The sequence below is a fragment of the Schistocerca gregaria genome, chromosome X (assembly GCF_023897955.1).
Source record: "Schistocerca gregaria isolate iqSchGreg1 chromosome X, iqSchGreg1.2, whole genome shotgun sequence".
NCBI classification, from domain to species: domain Eukaryota; kingdom Metazoa; phylum Arthropoda; class Insecta; order Orthoptera; family Acrididae; genus Schistocerca; species Schistocerca gregaria.
The window spans coordinates 591,320,693-591,340,481 of NC_064931.1; the positions used below are offsets into that span (position 1 = coordinate 591,320,693).

The window sequence follows — 19,789 nt, forward strand, 5'->3', positions numbered from 1 at the left end:
ATCATTCCGTCATTTGCCTGAAGTGATTTAAGTAAATCACGGAAAACCTAAAACAGGATAGCCAGACGTGGGTTTGAATCGTCGTCCTCCCGAATGCGAGTCCAGAGTGTTAACCACTGTGCCACTTCGATCAGTGACAACAAGCAGAGCAAAACAGATAGTGCCCTAAGGCAAACGCGAAGATCGTGCTGCTGGGGCAGTTCGGGAAATCTTGTAAATGTTTGGCGCCCCCAATTGGAACAGGAGGGGAGCACTAATCACTGGACAGGTAGTACATTCTCTCGGGCATACAAAGTATGGTGGCTTTGGGAATACTGAATTAAATGAATAAATCCATCGACCAAAGCTCTAAATTCGCTTGCTTAACTTTGGCGCAGATTACAAAAATTACCATTTGATTTTAATTTAGTTTCAACTGTCGGTGGGGTAGGGTGGCGATCCCTCCCTCCGCCCCCGCCCCACATTTAATCCGCCCTTGTTTCTGTATATAAGGGTTTTTCCGAACAAATCTGTATGCATGGATTTATCCCACTAGACAGCTCAGTTGAGCATGACATGCGTCTAGTAATGTCTACAGAGAAGCAGCAGCTGTCGAGAGCTCGCAATATCTCTTATTTATCAGCAGTTTCAAAGTATAGTCAGAATCAACGAAGTAGCCTCATCAAGTAAACGCTAATATTATGTCCTCTGTAACGTCAAAATAAATCATGAAATCGAAAGAACCATTTATTAATGACTAACGAACTGATTGTGTTTTTTTAATACTTTTACTGTGTTTTGTTACATAATTCTTTCAATTACAGCTCGCCGGGGCTCTTCACATCCTAACTGTGTTAAATGGTAACGAAATAGATTTACTCCTTTCCGCCATTTGCTGTCAGCTCATTGTGAATGTGATTTCTTTTTCCCATTGTAATGTGTTTTAATTTATTTTTTTTCTTAATGTGACTGAAGTTCAAACATTAGTTTCCCATTCAGTGTCCTAAATATTTTTTAGATACCACACTCCATGACTGAGATACAATCGAAATTTACTGATAACAGAATTATCACTTCATGCAAATAAGACATATTCCGCACGAAATACGTAACTTACCCAGGTCTTCCGTATGTTTATGCTACTAGATTTGTACATGTTCTACCTGAGCTTCTTAGGTTCCTTGTTTTATTTATATATAAATGACAGCGTTTGTTTGAGGGATGTTTGCACATGGATAACTTGATAGCAATCATGTTGTTGCATTTATAGTACTTGAAGAAACCGCTAACACCTGCCATTAACGCAACAAGGGTCGTCATGAACTAATGTCGTTGCATTTCACTCACTACTCAGTATTCACAGGTGTAGTGGCAGGTGGTTGAGGGAAGTGGCGTGAAGCCGTGAAACGAAGTTGCTAATGTACAAGTAACAAACTATGTAATTTTTAAGTGAATAATTTGGTACTGTGCGGAGAACTGAAAGGTTATGTCATATAAAACGTTTGAAAATGTAGTGATGCGGACATTTGGAGACACTGAATAAGATTGAAAATGCCTCGAAAGAAGTGGAAAATGGGTTTCACCATCGTAACACTGTAAAAAATAGGTATGATTATTTTTGCAGCATGTACATGCATCGAAACACATTAGTAAATACGAGATTCTCACGATAGTTATGTTGTTTTTGAGATGGCAACAGTTACATGCATTAGAAAGTATCGCCACCGATGACTATCACCTCGATTTGATATCAATGGCTTTTAATTAACCGTGTATTGGCCTTGTGTTTAGTTACGTATTTCATAGTGTATTTTCATTTTATGTTGCTCACGCGCGACTGAAACCACGATATGGTACCGGTGACTCGCATACTGTGGTGTGTCAACACTTGCTGTTTTTATCTAAGCGTAACTCGGTATTCGTGTTTACACTTCGTCATGTATTGACTTGCAAAGCAAGTAATTAATCAGTGGACAAGAGTATTACTAACTTCGTTAGATTATGGGGAAGGCGAGTGGAGATTAAAATGTATGGGTTGCCAAATCATGTTTTTGCTTTATTTCCAGGTATATCGGAGCTTGCATAAAATTAGAGTTGAGGTGCGGAGACACAACAGCCGTTATAGTTTTCCTTCGTTTCTTTGGATAGATCTGAGCGCAGTTATGTTGCATATTCTTTTTCCAGAGAAAGTGAAAAGTTGTGCTGGGGCTAAGTACTTTCTTATATCCACTTCTGAGCTTGATAACTAAATTTCATCCACACATCATCAATTAGCAACACACTAAAGAGCTACATCCGTCAAGGAATAGGTAAATTGCCAGGATCTGCCAATTCTAGGCCAATGACACATCATATACTGGACAATTTTTGTCTGTTGACGTCAAAACTGAGTGAAATACATATTCATTCTTTAAATAGACTAAGATCACCAGAAAGCAGGTGCAAGTAACTTTTCAAGGAAAATGTATTATTTTGAACTGTGCTACATATCAACATAAGTGATAGGCAATACCACCATTCCTCACAGACACCTCAGAAAAGCAATTGAGGTGACACATTTGTCACCCCATATGGGAATATGGCTATTTGTATAGTAAAGGTAGGAGGAACACCTGAAATTATTTAGACTAACTACAGTGACAATGGTCCATATTTTATTCCTTTGCAGTGCTAGGATGAGAGTAGTGTAGCATGAATTATCCTGCCAAGCAGAAGCTTTGTTATTTACTGCAATTATAATACTGATGTGTTTGAAAACTAGTTTTGGGAAAGGGGGTGGGGCACAAAAAAGTAACAAAGCTGACAATCTTCACTAACATACTTTACAAAACAGATATGACCTGTCAAACCAAGTTATAGTTTAATTTCTCCAAATAAGTGACAAGCAGTGACTTAAGTTTTGAAGAGCTTGAATATTATGCAATTAAAACATCTCTCAGCTGCATAATAGTTTAAGGAAACTTAGTACCTGTGATGTTGAGATAACTTTTGTGAATGTGGTACTTACCCCATTAATGCTGAAGTGAAATTAGAAAATCAGTGTCCATTTATCTGGCTTGTTACCACAACTGAAGTTAACTATAACTAATGTGGATCTTCATTAATGAATTTGTTTTAATTTTTTACAGGTGGTGTACGCTTCAGTTTGCGTAACTATGAGCAATGGACAAAGAGCGTTTGTGAAAACATGGATTTCAGGGATGTGCACCTACGAGTCTTATATAGCTTTAATTATGAAACTAAGGGTGGTAGAAAAATATCAATTAATGAAGGGGAAAAGTTATTTTTGATTAGAAAAACCAATGCTGATTGGTGGCAGGTCATAAGAAATTCATCTGAAAGACCGTTTTTTGTTCCTGCTTCATATGTTGAGGAAATAAAATATGATGAGAACAAGAAAGACAGCAGTAAGTCACATGGATGTACAAGTAAGAAAAGAGGTGTTGGTCCTCACACTGTTTCAGACAATGCTGGTGTACTTAATGATATGGATATGTTGGAAGCAACAGTCTCTGTGGCACACACTAAAAAAACATTTGATAAGCCAATGAGCTACAAACAACAAGCAGTCCACAATGAACTATCATCACTGAATAAAAGAATCAGTTCAGAAAAATGGAGGCTTTGGGCTGCAGAAGAACTTGTTTCAGAGCTGGCAAGCACTGCTTCATTACACTCAGTGGAAAGCACTACATACAGCAATGAAACATTTCAAAGAATGACTTCAGAGCAGCCTAATCTACAGACTGAGCTAGATAGCTGTTCAGATCCCTTATCTCTCACAGATAAGGGGAGTGGTTGTGATCATAAAGCAAACATACCTGCTGCTTCTTGCTCAGAGCAATTATCAGTTCCTAACAAGAAAGGGAGTATTCAGAGCTTTTCCAGTGCTACAAGTGGTGGAAAATTGCAAGCTGAATTGCTACGGGCAACTACTGAAAAACCACTCTCAAATAAGCTAATTTGTGACACTAAAAAATTTGAAGATAGTTGTAAATCAAAAAATGCTGAGAAACGTGTAGCCCTTTGTAAGACTGATAGCAAGGATATTGCAGTGATCCCAGAAAAACAGGCAGCTGCTCTGTTATCTAGTACAAAAAGTTCTAGGTCCTTGGGAGAAAAGTTATGTGGCAGCTATGTAGAATTCGAAAATCATTCATACAACCCTGGAGATATTGTGGGAGGTTTCAAAGGCCCTGATCAGTGCAGTGTGCATACTGACATGTTCAGTAAAATGAAAAGTAAGTTGAAATATTCTGCTAGTTTTAAAACAAAAAGAGAGCTGCAGAAGCTTTCAGAAAAACGTGAGGGAAATTCTGTACTTTCTTCTTCATGGGACAAACTTGAGGCTGCTGGCCAATCGACTAATGATATTTTGACAAATGTTGATAATGGTATTAGTTCATCTGCAGGAAATCTGAAATGCTCTGTAGTTGAGAAAAAATCTTCAGTTAGTGAAGGAAGCCACAATAATTGTGCACCAATCCCAGACTTGCAGAATTCAGGGCAATGTAAGGCTGAAGAAAACTCTTTGCAACCTGTTAGTGAATGTGATTGGAATGCAAATTATACTGCAGTAGTGAAAGAAAAAGTGAGTACTGAAGAACACCAAGAATGTGAGCGGCAAGTGGACATTTTAACATCAGAGTCTCATAGTGTGAGCAAAGACAGCAGTGATAGTGAACAATCCAAAGTGTTGGTGGACTCCTCAGGTGGAACTTTAAAGTCACAAAAGATATCAAGCAGTTGCGAGTCCATTGAAGATTGGAGGGAAGAGGATACAGTACTTGAACCTGTGAGTAAAGATAATCCGTTTTGATCAGATTGTCCTAGAAACCTAAGAAATTCAATGATACATATTGCATTTCAAGTAGCACGCAACTAGTACGATCTCAAATTAAAACGATGAATGAAGTTTGAAATTACTCACAGCTTTGCGGACACTCTACATTTTCAGTATTTGTGGAGTGTTTAAACGATTGCAGATAATGGGAATGGTAATAATAGAGTAATTGCAGGGATTGTGTGCGCTCACTTTGCATAAGTAATTCCTGCATTGTAGTGAAGTGCTATTGCATCTTCTATTTTATGAACATGTATATGAGGTGAGAAGCTGTTTCTGTTTTATGCTATTTATTTATTTGTTCACAGGCCATTTTAACAACAGTATGAGACATATAAGATGTTTGCTACAAAAAGTATAGTTGCATGTAAGAGTTAAGAAAAAAGTAGCGGCATAAAAGTAAGAGGATGGAGCATGCACTACAGGGATGTTGAAATACAAGTCTGAACTGGCTTCTTCGAAGAAACCATCCTTACATTTGCCTCAGCGATCAGGGAAAACCACTATGAAACCAAATCAGCCTGTTTGGACAGATATAAAACTCACTCACTGTAACTGCATTTCATAGCCAGGCATTGCTTCACCAAAAGTTGCTTCTTATACCAATTATTACCATTAGTTGTTGAAATTTCAGTGGTAATCAACAGAACATTCAGTATTCCAGCACACAATGAAACCCCAGATATCACTTGACATTGGATTCAATCCACTATATCTTCCTCCATTGACAGGGCAAGTATGTGTTTAATAAAGTGTCTTCATTTACAGTACTAGGTGTTTTGCTCATAAGAAATATGTTTGAGTTTATTTTTGAACCGGTCTAATCTGTGTGATTTTTCCCAAGTCTTATAACTGTCCATTGCCACATCCAGGAATTAGTAACTGTTTCTCATGTAGGATTAAGTTTCCAAGGCTAAATCTAATGCTGTCAGTAATGACTACTCTGTTGGCGTGCACCTGCATTTACATCATTTTAATTCCATTTATAAACACATTGGCACTGTTTATATTCTAAGTGCTCAGCGTTGTTTTTGAAGCTCATTAACTGTCACAGTGAAATGTCATCAGCACACATAATTTTGCCACCCTTTACCTACCATATTTAGGTCATTTGTGTAAAGAATGAAAATTTATGGTTCAAGTGATGAATACTGAGATACTCTGTCCCTGACTTCAAGGAACTCAGAACCAGTATTGACAATATCACCATCCATTTTATATATATTACCTTGGTGCACTGGTCTCTCTGTTTCACAAAAGAATCTATAAGGTCAGCTGATTTCAGTCTTATGCAATGCTGGTGTAGTTTCTGTACTGATGTATCATGACATATTTATTTTTAGTTATTAATTAACCCAATGACCATTTGGCACAACAGTATAGGACATGTCAGATACATTGCAGAACTAATATATATGTATATAAACATGTACAAATTAGTATACGATTAGGTGAGACTAGGGCAGGAAGGTGGCCACGGCCTGATTAATCAAGAAACCACGCCATGCATCACTTACAATGTTGTACCTATCTGTGAACTTTGAGGAGAGATTCTCGAGAAGAATTGTTCCTCTCAAATATGCTAAACCTGCAGTTAATTTTTAAATAATTGGTTCAGTTATAAATGGTCTCCAGTGCTTGTGCAAAGTATCCTTCAATTTCTTTCAGGTCAGTTTGTTTCTGTACTGTTGTCTACTTTATGAAGTGTCATGTTTCAACACTGCCCGAAGTTACACTTTATCCATTTCTGCTAAACGTGACACCAGATCTCCCAGCAATCTCTAGTGAATTGCAGGTGTTTGAAAAGTCGAGGAATATCATTAAAATTGTGGTTACAAGCAATCATGTTTGCTGACAAGCTTTACCTTGGATTGGTAAAAATGTACTTGATTTATCAGTCTACCTTTTTGCTGCAACACACAACTCAAGGAAAACATTTTGTGCGATTTGGTCGTACATGACAGTTATTTTGTGTATGTGAGACTGCATGCTCTGTAATTTGTGGGTAATGGAGAAACTCATACAGGACAGTTGTTTCTTTCCACCATGGTGAGAAAATAAATAGGAATGGTATGGTATTTCAGGAGACATTGAAGTAGCACATAGGCTGCTACACTGCGACATCTGTGCACTGTTTTAATTGGGACTTACCAGTGGGAAGTCTTATCATCCACTTCCAAAAACTGACCATGGATACTCAGCCAGGCAAGCACAGGTCAAGGGAAGCGTCTGATTCCACCAACCCAATTTGAGTTGTGATGTGAGTGTGTTTGTGAGATGTCGTTTTGGTGCAGTGTTTTTGAGTTGGGTCATGTTTGTAGATGGTGTGTTGTAGTATTTGGTGGTGTTTTCTTGTTGTAGATGGTTCATATTTGAAGACGTTTGTGTTGTGTGGAATTTGGTTATTAGAATTTCCACAGTCATTCTGTGAAGCTGTTGTTGGAAGATTGTGCTTTGTCCCCAGTAAGTTTCGTTGTTTTATTATTTTAGAGGCTTATTCATTCATGGTTGTGTTGGGTATGATTAGTGTTATGTGTTTCTTATGGATCAAAATGTAGTAGTGTGTTTGTGTTTTTTTTTTTTTTTTTAAAAAAAGAAGATGGATATGGCATTAAAATTTATTAGTTATCACTTAAAGTTGTGCTGGATTGTGATATGACAAAAACAATAAGTTTTTTGCAGGATTTTGGCTTAATTATGACTACGTCAGGTTTTCTGTGTGCAATAAGACTATGAAGTTTATTAGAGTCCTGAATTCTTTGATCAGGAACCTGTGTATGCAGCAGTGTGTCTGATAAAATATTTGGTGATCTCTCCTACTTGGGAATTGGTTCGAGAGATGGAGGTTGGTCATGAGGGAGATGAGCATTCTTCAGGAACCATCTGAAGATGGCAGCATGTACATCTGCTGAAATATTGTGGAGAAATTACGACGCTACCCGGTCGGATACCCGAGAACTGTTCAAATTGGAAATACGCTGGGAAAACTTCAGGTTGCACTATGAATGTAGTTTTCCTTTCCAAGAAGCCAACAATTGAAATCGAAGTATCATGGCCGAAGAAGAGCTTCATTTAATGCTTTAGCTCTAATCGAGACACTTCAAGCAATACTACAAAATTCTTCTCTGTATCGTAAATGTAGAAAACCCTCCACTACACAAACAAAAATCAGATTTTTTAAAAAAAGTAAAGCAATATGAAGTATTGTTGGGTTTGAAACAGATTGACTCAATAAGATAAATAATGTTTAATTTCTTGATGGGACTAGTGGTTGGCCGGATGAAGATAAATTTAAAATGATTGTCATGTTATTCAATGAATTCCTTCTGAAAGTAGCTGAAACATAAGGGGGAAAATGTACCATTGAAAGCTGGTCCATTAGAATTAAGAATATAGTCATTGGATGCTTCATCAGCACACATCAGATTTGATGAATCAACTATTTGAAGAGATGGCAGAAATTATCGTCACTGTAAAGCAGTGAACGGATGTGATTATAATGGTATTTCATTAGTATTTTGTGCTTAGTTGATCATACCTCCACTGAATTGCCTTATTGTTGGCAAGTCTACACCTGTTTCCAGAAAGACTGAAATAACCGGTAGTAATACACTTTTATAAAAGAGGAGATCAGCAGGTGACATCTAATTGTAGACCCAACCCCTTCCTCCCATGTTCTCATTTTTATTATTTCTCTGCAAAGTTAATGACTAGATATTGTAGCACCTTCCCAGCAATATTTTAACAGCAGCTTATTTCGACACCCGTAAAGGCTTCTATACAGAGAAAGCATTATATGATCTCACCAGATCAGTTCAGATAGAACTACGCAAGAAAAATTGCCCTTTTTGCATTTGCTTTTATCTTTCCACAATCTCCAATTGTAGAGATTGATGAAATGACTGGAAAAAGTAGAGTCACTTAGATTCTTAGATATTACTGTGGATAGTGGGCTGAAATAGAATATTAATTCTGTCTGTAGGAAACTCAGCTCAGTGTTATTCATAATGAAGCAGCCAATGCAATGTGCAGGCAAACAGCTTCTGTACACAGATACCATATGTACACTTTAGAATGACAGTGTGAGGTAACCAACACTCAAACAAGAAAAAGTGTGTACATTACAAGAAAAGTAATTAATATCATTTTAAGGGTTTTTGAAACATGCTCAAATCTAGGCGTTAACTGTTATGTCTTTGTACATAAATAAAGTGATAATACACATCACAGAAGATAATGAAGAGGGAGGAGTAGATTTCAAATACACACATGAAGAATACCTCCACTGACTGAAAATGCTTGAAAAAGGACTTCAGTACTCGGCTACCAATTTACAAAGAAGTCTGCCACAATACCTGCATGATAGTATATATACTCCTAACTTTCCAAAGAAACTCTGAGACCATTTGGTGGAAAAGAATTTTACAGTAGAAAAGGGTGCTTATTGCGTTTAATTTTATATATTGTTCTCTATAATAATTGAGGTTATGTATGAGGGTCACCTAAAAATAATGGACCACATTGTTTTACTTTAATCAATGTTTATTGAATATAATGAGATGTACACACATGTTCTACACATCCTATTTTTCTGTGTAATCTCCTTCCCGTGCATTGGCCTCCCTTAGGTGAGACAAAAGGGTATGTATGCCCTGTCAGCACCACTCCTCATACTGGTCAAAGTGATGGACCAAGGTTTCATCATGTCACAGTCCAGGACAAGGCGGCTTCCACCTCAGCTTCAAAATGTTGTAGCAACTCAGAATAATCCCCCCCCCCCCCCTGCCCCCTCGAGATGTTCATGTTCCACTGTAAGAGAGTGCGGAACCCACTGTGCACACACTTTTGAGTAGTCAACAGCATGGATGATTGCATCCACACCCTCTTTGTTGATTGACAGCATCAGCGCCAACTGCCGAGTTGAGCATCGGTCCTTGTGAATGAGAACAACAGCAAAGTGTATCCTGTCTGGTGTTACAGCTGTGGACAGTCTCCTCACTCAGTGCAAATTATGGGGTTCTGCTGAACCACCTTCTGATGGTCTCATCCTCTGTGCCCAGTGACTAACCATACTTCAACTACAGGTGGTCTGTAAGCTACACACACAAATTTGTGAATGATCCCAACATCTTTTCTTTTCCCTGCAGTAAGAAATTCAGTGATGTCACGCTACTTGTAATGTATAAGGGGTTACCAAAAAATTATTTTTTTAAAACTATATATTTTCAAATTGTTAACAAAACAACCTTATCCACTTCAAAATACCCTCCATTACAACTAATATATTTGTCACACCAGTGCTTCCAGTGTTCGAAACATTTTTTGTCATCATCTTTAGAAATGACTGACAGCTCCTCCCTCGTTTTTCTCTTAGCTTCTTCAGTGTTGTCAAATATGTGTCCTTCCATTTGTGGAAATAAGAAAAAGTCTCCCAGAGCCAGGTCAGGTGAGTAAAGTGCGTGGGGCAGTGAAACCATGCCATTGTTAGCCAAAAACTGTCTAAAAGAGATGGGTGTGTGTGTGTGCGCAGGGTGGCGTTGTGGTGGAAGAAACAGTCTCCTGTCTGTCACAAATCGGATCTTTTCTGATGAATACTGTTGTGCCATCTTCTTAAAACTTCCAAATAAGATATTTGATTGCTGGTCTGACCTGGGGGGACACTCTCTGAATGAATGATGCCCTTGGCATCAGAAAAGCAAATCCAGAACGGGGATTGTCATCAGTTGACATGTCACCATTTTTAAATCTAACAAAACACTTGTAAACTTGAGTTTTTCACATAGTTTTGTTTTATCGTTATAAGCTGCTTTCAATATTAAAACAGTTTCAACAGCATTTTTAATGAGTAGAAAACAATTTCACAGCTGCACAGTATTCAGTTAAACATGCTACTTAAAAAAATGAAACAAGAACAAAACAGGACTAGCAAAAACAATCACTGGAGATAAACAGAACAAGCCAGGTCAGCAACACAGGTGGTACTGAACTGGCAATGAGTTGTGCTATACATGCCTAGTTGCATGAAAAATGTGAAGAAATTGAAAAAGAAATGTTTATCAGAAGGACTGACTCAGCATATAGGAAAGTAAAACAACCTTTAGTGAAATTAAAAGCGAGGGTAGTAACATTAAGAGTGCAATGGGAATACCACTGTTAAATGAAGAGGTAGAGCACAAAGGTGAAAAGAATACATAGTCAGTATAGAAGAGATAGGGGATCCAGTATTAGAATCATAATTTAAGAGAGCTTTGGAGGCATTAAGATCAAATAGGGCAGAAAGCATAGATAACAGTGTGCATCAGAATTTCTAAAATCATTTCCGGAAGTGGCAACAAAAAGACTATTCACATTGGCGTGTAGAATGTATGAGTCTGGTGACATACCGTCTGACTTTTGAAAGAATATCATCCACACAATTCTGAAGACTTCAAGAGCCAGCAAGTGTAAGAATTATCACACAGTCAGCTTTACAGCCCATGCATCCAAGTGGCTTACAAGAATAATATACAGAAGAATGGAAAAGAGAGTTGAGTGTGTGTTAGATGATGATCAGTTAGGCTTTGGGAAAGGTAAAGGCACCAGAGAGGCAATTCTGACATTGCAGGGAAGCAAGTCTAAGGAAAAAAAAAATCAAGACAGGTTTATAGGATTTGTAGACTTGGTAAAGAGGATAGACAGTGAAAAATGGTGCAAGGTGTTCAAAATTCCGAGAAAAGTATGGGTAAGCTATAGGGAGAGGTGGGTGATACGTAATATGTAAAAGAGCAAAGAGTGAATAATAAGATTGGATGACCAAGAATGAAATGCTCGGATTAAAAAGGATGGAAGATAGGGATTTAGTCTTTTGCCCCTACTGTTCAGTCTGTACATTGAAGAAACAATGATGGAAATAAAAGAAAGGTTCAGGAGTAGGATTGAAATTCAAGGTGAAAGAATATTGATGGTATGATTAACTGATGACATTGCTATCCTGAGTGGAAGTGAAGAAGAATGAGCTGCTGAGTGGAATGAACGGTCTAATGAGTACAGAATATGGTGAGAGGAAATCGAAGAAAGACTAAAGTAATGAGAAGTAGCAGAAACAAGAACAGCAAGAAACATAACAACATGATTGTAAATGAAGTTACAGAATTCTGCTACCTAGGCAGCAAAATCACTAATGATGAATGGAGCAAAGAGGACATCCAAAGCAGACTAGCACTGGAAAAAGGGAATTCCTGGCTAAGAGATGTCTGCTAGTATCAAACATGAGTTAATTTGAGGAAGAAATTTCTAAGGATGTAAGATTCGAGCACAGCATTGTGGGGTAATGAAACATTGACTGTGGAAACCGGAACAGAAGAGAATTGAAGTGTTTGAGATGTGGTGCTGTAAATGAATGTTGAGTATTAGATAGACAGATAAGGTGAGAAATGAGCAGTTTCTGCACAGAATCTGAGAGGAAAGGAATATGTGGAAAACTCTGACAAGGAGAAGGGACAGGACAATAGGACATCTGTTAAAGACATCGGAGTATATCTGCCTTGGTACTAGACGGAGCTGTAGAAGGCAAAAACTGTAGAGGAAGACAGACAGTGGAATTCACTCAGCAAATATGAGGCATGTTTTTTTTTTTTTTTAAGTAAGTACTGTTTTGAAATTTAAAAAAGACTTGCTAAGATATCTCATTAATTTTATTTTTACATGAAAGCCTGTACCTTAATCTACATTTCTACATAATTTCCGTCAATACTGAGGCACTTGTCATAATGTTGTACCAGTTTTTGAATACCCTCCTCATAGAAGTCTGCCACCTGAACTGTTAACCACTGCATCACCACTGTTTTGACTTCGTCATCATCTTGAAGACGCTGACCGCCCAGGTGTTTCTTCAAGTGCAGGAACAGATGGTAGTCACTGGGCGCAAGATCGGGGCTGTACGGAGGATGATCTCGAGTTTCCCATCGAAAAGATGTGATGAGATCTTCGGTCTGATTCACCACATGCGGACGGGCATTGTCTTACAGCAAAAACGATGCCCTTGCTCAACTTCCATGGACTGTTGCTTTGATTCTGGTGTGACGTAGGCCACCCAAGTTTCATCGCACAAAACAATTTGGCTTAAGGAATCATCACCGTCGTCGTGGTACTGCTCAAGGAAAGTCAATGCACTATCTAAAGTTTGGTTTTGTGCACATCCGTCAACATTTTCGGTACCCAATGTGCACACAATTTTCGATAATTCAAATGATCGGTCACAATGCCATACAAAATACTATGAGAAACATTAGGAAAGTCGTCCCGCAAGGAGGAAATCGTAAAGCGCCTGTTTTCTCTCACCTTATTGTCCACTTCCTGCACCAAAGTTTCATTAATGACTGAAGGACACCCATTCAGTTGTTCATCATGCACATTTGTGCTGTCATCTTTAAATGCTCTCACCGACTTTCTTACTATTCCATCACTCGTAATGTTTTCTCCATAAACTGCACAGATCTCACGATGAATATAGATCGGTTTTAGGGCTTTAGCACTATGAAATCTTATAACAGCCCATACTTCACAGTCTGCGGGACTCACGATTATCGGAGGCATATTTAACACTCAGTACACAATGTAAACAAGGAAGAATCAGATTGTAATGGCGTCAGTGCGTAGATTAAGGTACAGGCTTTCACGTAAAAATAAAATTATTGAGATTTCTTAGCATGTCTCTTTTAAATTTCAAAACGGTACTTTCTTAAAAAAACGCGCCTCGTAGTTGAGGACGTAGGTTGCAAGTGCTGCTCTGGAATGAAGAGGTTGGTACAGGAGAGGAATTCATCGCAGACTACATCAAACTAGTCAGAAGACTGATGACTCAAAAGTTTCGTTTCTCCAAAAGACTGCCGTTAAATTTTCTTTCTGATGTACTCTTGTTTGCCATTTATATTATTCATTGACAACATGTTTTGTGAAAAGGACATTCTTGGAACCCATTTCTGGCTAGCTGAAGATTCCTCTTTGTGGAAACTGCAAACTGTAGAGTACAGCAGTTTCTCCAGAATTGGATAGAACTTAGTCAAACTAGTCAGTTAGTGCCAACATTGAATTGATAAAATATTTGTAATAGTATTACGTATATGTACCTTTTTTGTTAACTATGCCAGCTTGGTCTTATAAAACCAAGTAATTACTAAGTCTGTACTATTGTGTATCATTTGGTCAGTTCTTCAAATTAAATCGTCCTGTTTATTGACAACATCCCTTTTTCCTTTAAAAGTATTTCTGATGTTGTTTTTATTTCTTCATTAGCGTTATTAACTCTGGTAACATATAGACACAACAGAACACTACTTCTCAAATAGCAAAAGTGCTGAGCATCAGTCAGGCATGTGAAAACAACGCTGATAGGACTGAAATTGTCAGCTTTTGGAAGTGTAATAATTAGAGAGAGAGAGAGAGAGAGAGAGAGAGAGAGAGAGAGAGAGAGAGAGAGAGAGAGCGCGAGCGCGTGCGCACACACACACACACACACACACACACACACACACACACACACACACACACACACAGAGAGAGAGAGAACTGAAGCTTCATTCACAAGCTATTTTTAATGTCAAGTATTGTGTTGAAAAAGATTATTTCTGCATATATTCATATCAGTCACTACACAAGAGTATAATATGCTTTAGACATTGGGTATTATAATTTTCATGGACCCAAGACATCAGAATTTGTAATTTAAAATTTTCCTCATTATAATTATTTAGTTTTTTTTTTCCAAATCCTGCTATGGCGTGATGTACTCTCTCTCTCTCTCTCTCTCTCTCTCTCTCTCTCTCTCTCTCTCTCTCTCTCTCTCTCTCTCTCTCGTCAGTCAGTGTCATTTGATCACCACAAATCAAACCCAAGACTTGGGCATAAATATTCACTAATGTTCACTAGTACACCAGGGAATCATTTGCTGATAATGGCGCAGATCTTTTATGTTTATTTTAGTTGCATGATTGAAGTAAATGACAGTTTTCCTTGTGCATTGTGTAGTGTGTACAGATAGTGGCAAATCTCAGATTGCAGTCTTTTGTCCTGTTTGGTAAAATGTCAGTATTATTAAAGTATGGGCCATGCAAGTGTTTTGTATGTAATTTCTTTTATATGCAAATCACGTTTCCGAGCATCCAACAAATGAATCATCGCCTGCCATTTACTTTACCTGCAGCTCAGACTTTGTGATCAGTTCATATCGCTACTAGATATTACTTCCAGGTATTTGTATGCCATGAAAAGGTCACTAATGTATATGATGAACAGCACTGGTTGTGATGCACAACAGATATTAACTTCAGTGTTTCTTTGATTCACTGTCCAAGATAATGTTCTGCAGTGTGCCTGCCTGGAAATGTTCGATCTAGTCAGAAATCTGGTTAGACATCGCATAGGGATGTACTTTCTGTAGATGTTGAAGTGTTAAATCAAAAACTTCTCGAAAGTCTAGACACACTCCCTCAGTTGGTTTTCTGTATCCCTGGGACTGAGGATATCATGTATGAAGAGCTTGAGTTTACTTTTACACAGCTGATGTTTTTAGAGCTCTTGCTGGTGTTCATTGATAAGGTTATTTTGCTCCAGGTAGGTCATAATGTTGGAATTTAGACTAAATTCTAGTATTTTGGTACAGGTACACTGCTGTCCATTAAAACTGAAGCACCATGTAGGTGTTGTCAATCTCAAATATCAAATTGGCATGAGGTGTACAACACGCTTGAACATACAAATGATTAGCATTTCAGCACCACCACACAAACTAGGTTGGGCTAATGCTATCTACATTCTCTGTATATAGAAAGATTAGGCAGCAGTTTCACTCCTCAGAAATCACATTTGTTGGATGTTTTTGAGAAGATATTGATATGCCTTTTGCAAGGGGGGGGGGGGGGGAGAGAGAGAGAGAGAGAGAGAGAGAGAGAGAGAGAGAGAGAGAGAGAGAGAGAGAGAGAGATCTACCAGAACGTGTCAGAATGTGACTGTTGCAGTATTGTGGTCAATGGAGACTGGTTTAGTGTTCTGCAGTATTGTTGCTCACAGTCAGGATTGCCCAACTGTCATATGCATTTGGAATCGGTGTGCCCAGGGAGGCCACTGAACACCATGCAGGATATCAAGAGCACCATGTGACTAGTACACTGGAGGACAAAGTATATTCTTCAGTTCGCTGCGCAGAATCATACAGCCATGTCAATGCAGGGAAGTCTTTGTTGCAGCTACAGAGCACAGCAGAGCATTGTCATGAAGAAGTACAATGCATGATGATAGCATTACTCATCAATAAAATCTCGGTTTTCAAGCTGCATCACATCGAATGAAACACACAAGCTTTCGGTTTTCTGCTTATTTAAATGCAATAACAGCATCTGGAACATTCCAGAGAGATCCCAGATGCGGATATTGCATTTATATGTGAGAATAATGTGGCAGCCCCAGCAGTATGTGATTTTTAACTCCTGACGACAATTTAAAAGACAACTGTTGAAAGCTCGAGTGTTTTAGCCAAATTACCGCAGCTTGTAAACAGAGAAGATTTTATTGAAGGATGCCTCTGTGAAAGACTCAGAGGAAAAATTCCTTTTAGTTTGTTCTGAAGTGCCTGTTGTAGATGATTTTCTAGAATCGCCTGATCCACTTGCTGAACAAAATCAGTGGCTGACACTCTTTTCCTTCTTTGATTGCTTGTATCATGAATGTCTGTACACCCAGCTTCAAAGTTTCAGCAACATTGTGGAGCTTTGCTATCATGCAATACAGTTACGTTATGTGGGCTGCGTGAAAGCAGGTGGCGTCACTCGGCATAAAGAAATTGAATGAGAGCACGCTCATCACGCTTAGCGGGAGACTCTATTGTTCTAGTCATCATTATGTGCTCACTGTGCACTTAGAACTGACAAGTTAGGTGTGACATGGTCATTGGGCATATTAGAGACACTGAGCAGCAAATCTGTGCAGACCTTCGTTGGACTATCACCTTAAGTCAGCAGCAAGACAGATATCCCCATGAGCAATGTCTGGAGAACCAGAGACTGCCAGCATGGGGACCATTGTTGTGGCTTACATATTCACCATTCAATGTAGTGCATTTTTCCATGCAGTAGATGAGTTAGCAGAGACCTTGGTTTTAGAAATCTGTGTGTTTTGCATGTTCAGGAAATGTTGCAGCTAAAAACCATCTATTTGTCATTTTGGAAATCCCTGTGACACAATGGTCTCTTCAGCCAAGGAAAGAGGTAGTAGTCAGTGAATGCCATGTCAGGAGAATAAGGAGGGATGGGGAGGGTTTATGCAAAAGAAGCAACATATGTGATTATGCAGAATGAGTTGGGGCATTCTTGTGGATAAAAGCTCCCCCTTAGGCAGCCACATTTAACTACATTAGGAGATTTCAGCAGTGTACTCCTGTTATGGTTAGCCCCTTATGGGAATTTAAATGTTAGCACCACTCGACGACAGTCTCAAAAAACACTCAGCATCACCTTACCCGATGAGGGTTTGGTGTATGCCCTTTTTGGTTGTGGTGAATCCACAAGTTTCCAATGCTTGCTCAGCTCCTTTTCTTGAAGTCATATGTACTTGGTGATTGCACAGTGTAAGAAGTCACCTGTTGGCATCTTGGATGGGCGTGAGCAGTTGCAGTTCTTCACGTTAAAAATGTCTTGCGAGATGTTGAAAACTGATCTGTGACTTGAGTTTCCCCCTTTTTCACTATTCCTTCTTCTGTGATATAAATATCTTCAAGCACCAAGCCTCCATTTATCTTGAGATTCTTCACAGAGAGATGATCTGCCAAATTTTTCACTGCCATTCAGACTTGATTTGACACACTGGAAGTGTCTGCATCACCCAACTACTTTGTTATATGATGGTACATTGTTGCATACTCCACCACCAATTCAGCATTAATTGTTGCAGAAAACTAATTACTCTACAATACCCCACTTCCTCAGTGGGATGAACTATTTTCTTGTGGTTCCTCTAGCAGTGTGCTATGGTTCTGTGGCAGGACTGCAGCTGTATATCTGCAAACAAATAAAAAAGATACATAATTTATTTTTTCGATGTGGTAATTGAAACTTTGTCCACTCCCCTTGTAGTGTCTTACCACTAACGACCTCACTCCATTCTGGTCCTTGAAAGGATGTTTCCAGGATGAATGAACAACAGAGCAAAATGGGCAGTTTTACAGCCAGTTAGCTGTCTTTCAACATCAAGGCAGGTTCCAGGCCAAAACTGACAGAAAGAATCATAAGGAATTGTAATTCTTAATGATGTGGTATCTTATAAAGCACTTACTCAACCAAATCTTGAATGTTGCCCATCAGTCCTGGGCCACCACAGAGTTGAATTAATGAAGTTGATGGAGAAGTTTCAGAGAAAAATTGCATTTTTAATCAAGGGTTGATTTAGTCTGCATAACTGAGATACTCTACCAACTCCAATCCAACTGTCAGTCAGCACAAGAGAGAATTCACCAGGAAGAAGTTTACAGTACAAATTTGGGGAGCACACGTTTCAAGAAGAGGGGTTCGAGAGGAGTAACAATGGATCTGGACTCTCAACTGTTCCATTAGCTCTTCACAAGTATGGGTAGTCATCAGAAACATTTAATACAGTAGACCACTGCTATCTCCAAAGGACAACTAGCAGACCTCAGTGGTTGCAAAGGAGCTTTTCAAGGAAGAACCCTGGAGTCAGCCACACAGAAACTCACTCACTTTGTCTCTTTTGTGGATGATAATTTTGTGATTGTCACATGGAAGGGGCAAACTTAACGACTGCTCACACACCTCAACTCCAGACATTCTATCATCAGAATTACAGTGGAGATAGAGGCTGATACCCTCTGGGGCTCACAACTCTTTTGTGAGTACATGCTAGGCTACCACGGGGCCCAGCAATTGCAGCGCAGCTCCTTGTTCTGTGCTGCAAGCCTATGCTTCCACTTACCGTGTTCCCTTCTGCCTGTCTATCAGATGGTCTTTCTGTTGCAGACATTGCTTGGACCTGGTACATGATGTAGGATCTTATGCTCTATTTCGGATGGTCGCAGCAGTAATACATAACTAGATAGCAGGAGACAGACCAGGATAGCTGGGCTCACTGTAGAATATCAATAGACGATGCTACAATCAAACATATTTACTGATCTTTTTGGAAGTAGTCATGTAGAACATAAAAGCATTTCCAATCTTTGCATGAAGTCTTTTGTCAACTCAACAGTAAGTTATCTTTCTAGCTGCACTGGTTCTCTATGACATAGCCAGCCGCTGGTCCTGTAGAGCTGAGCTTTTGAACTGAGAAGATGATCTGCGCTGATGAAGTGGTCCCTGAACACTGTTGTTGACGTCCTTTTGCCAATGCTGGAGAGGGCACTGGTGTTACATAGTCTTCCTGGAAAGGGCAGGTGCAGCACCTGGTTTGTGTATACTGCCACCCTGGCAACACTGCTCGGGGCCTGCAGATACTGACGTTTGCATTTATGGGCTTTTGGCAGCCAGCACACAAGTGATGTCTTATGATGACAGTATGCCTTAGTTTTCCATTTCACGTCTGGCACACTACACATTTTCATTAATAAATACAGTAATGTATACATGGTTCCCATTGTTGGGTTCGAGCTTCCACCACTTTTCTAAATTTTTGAGACATGCCCAGTATGGTGTTTGTTCCACCTTTGTGCTTTTCCACCTTAGCACCGTTCCTTTCCATTATGATAATACACACAAAACTCAGCATGGCAGTCATCCCATTGTTGGGGGATTGTCATGTATCTGCACAGTGGTAGCCCCGACCATGCATGTATCACACTGTTGGTGCCTGTGCTGAAACCTGCCCACGTATGCCAAGGATTATGTGCACATCATGGCTGGGGGACAGGGACTCTGAGCAATGGGTTACTAGCAAGGTAGCCGTTATTGATGTAGTGCCCATGGGGAGAGCCCCAATTGGAGTTGGTGG

The 19,789-nt window shown here is 39.1% G+C and overlaps 1 protein-coding gene across 1 annotated transcript in view; it reads left to right on the forward strand.

Moving 5' to 3' along the window:
• The first annotated feature begins 1,058 nt into the window (after window positions 1–1,058).
• Window positions 1,059–19,789, forward strand: part of LOC126299398 (rho GTPase-activating protein 15-like) — a 237,644-nt gene continuing 218,913 nt past the window's right edge. The window contains exons 1-2 of the mRNA XM_049991271.1: window positions 1,059–1,585; window positions 3,108–4,774. Of these exons, the coding sequence (XP_049847228.1) occupies window positions 3,167–4,774 (1,608 nt within the window). The 5' untranslated portion in view covers window positions 1,059–1,585; window positions 3,108–3,166. The remainder of the gene's footprint in view (window positions 1,586–3,107; window positions 4,775–19,789) is intronic.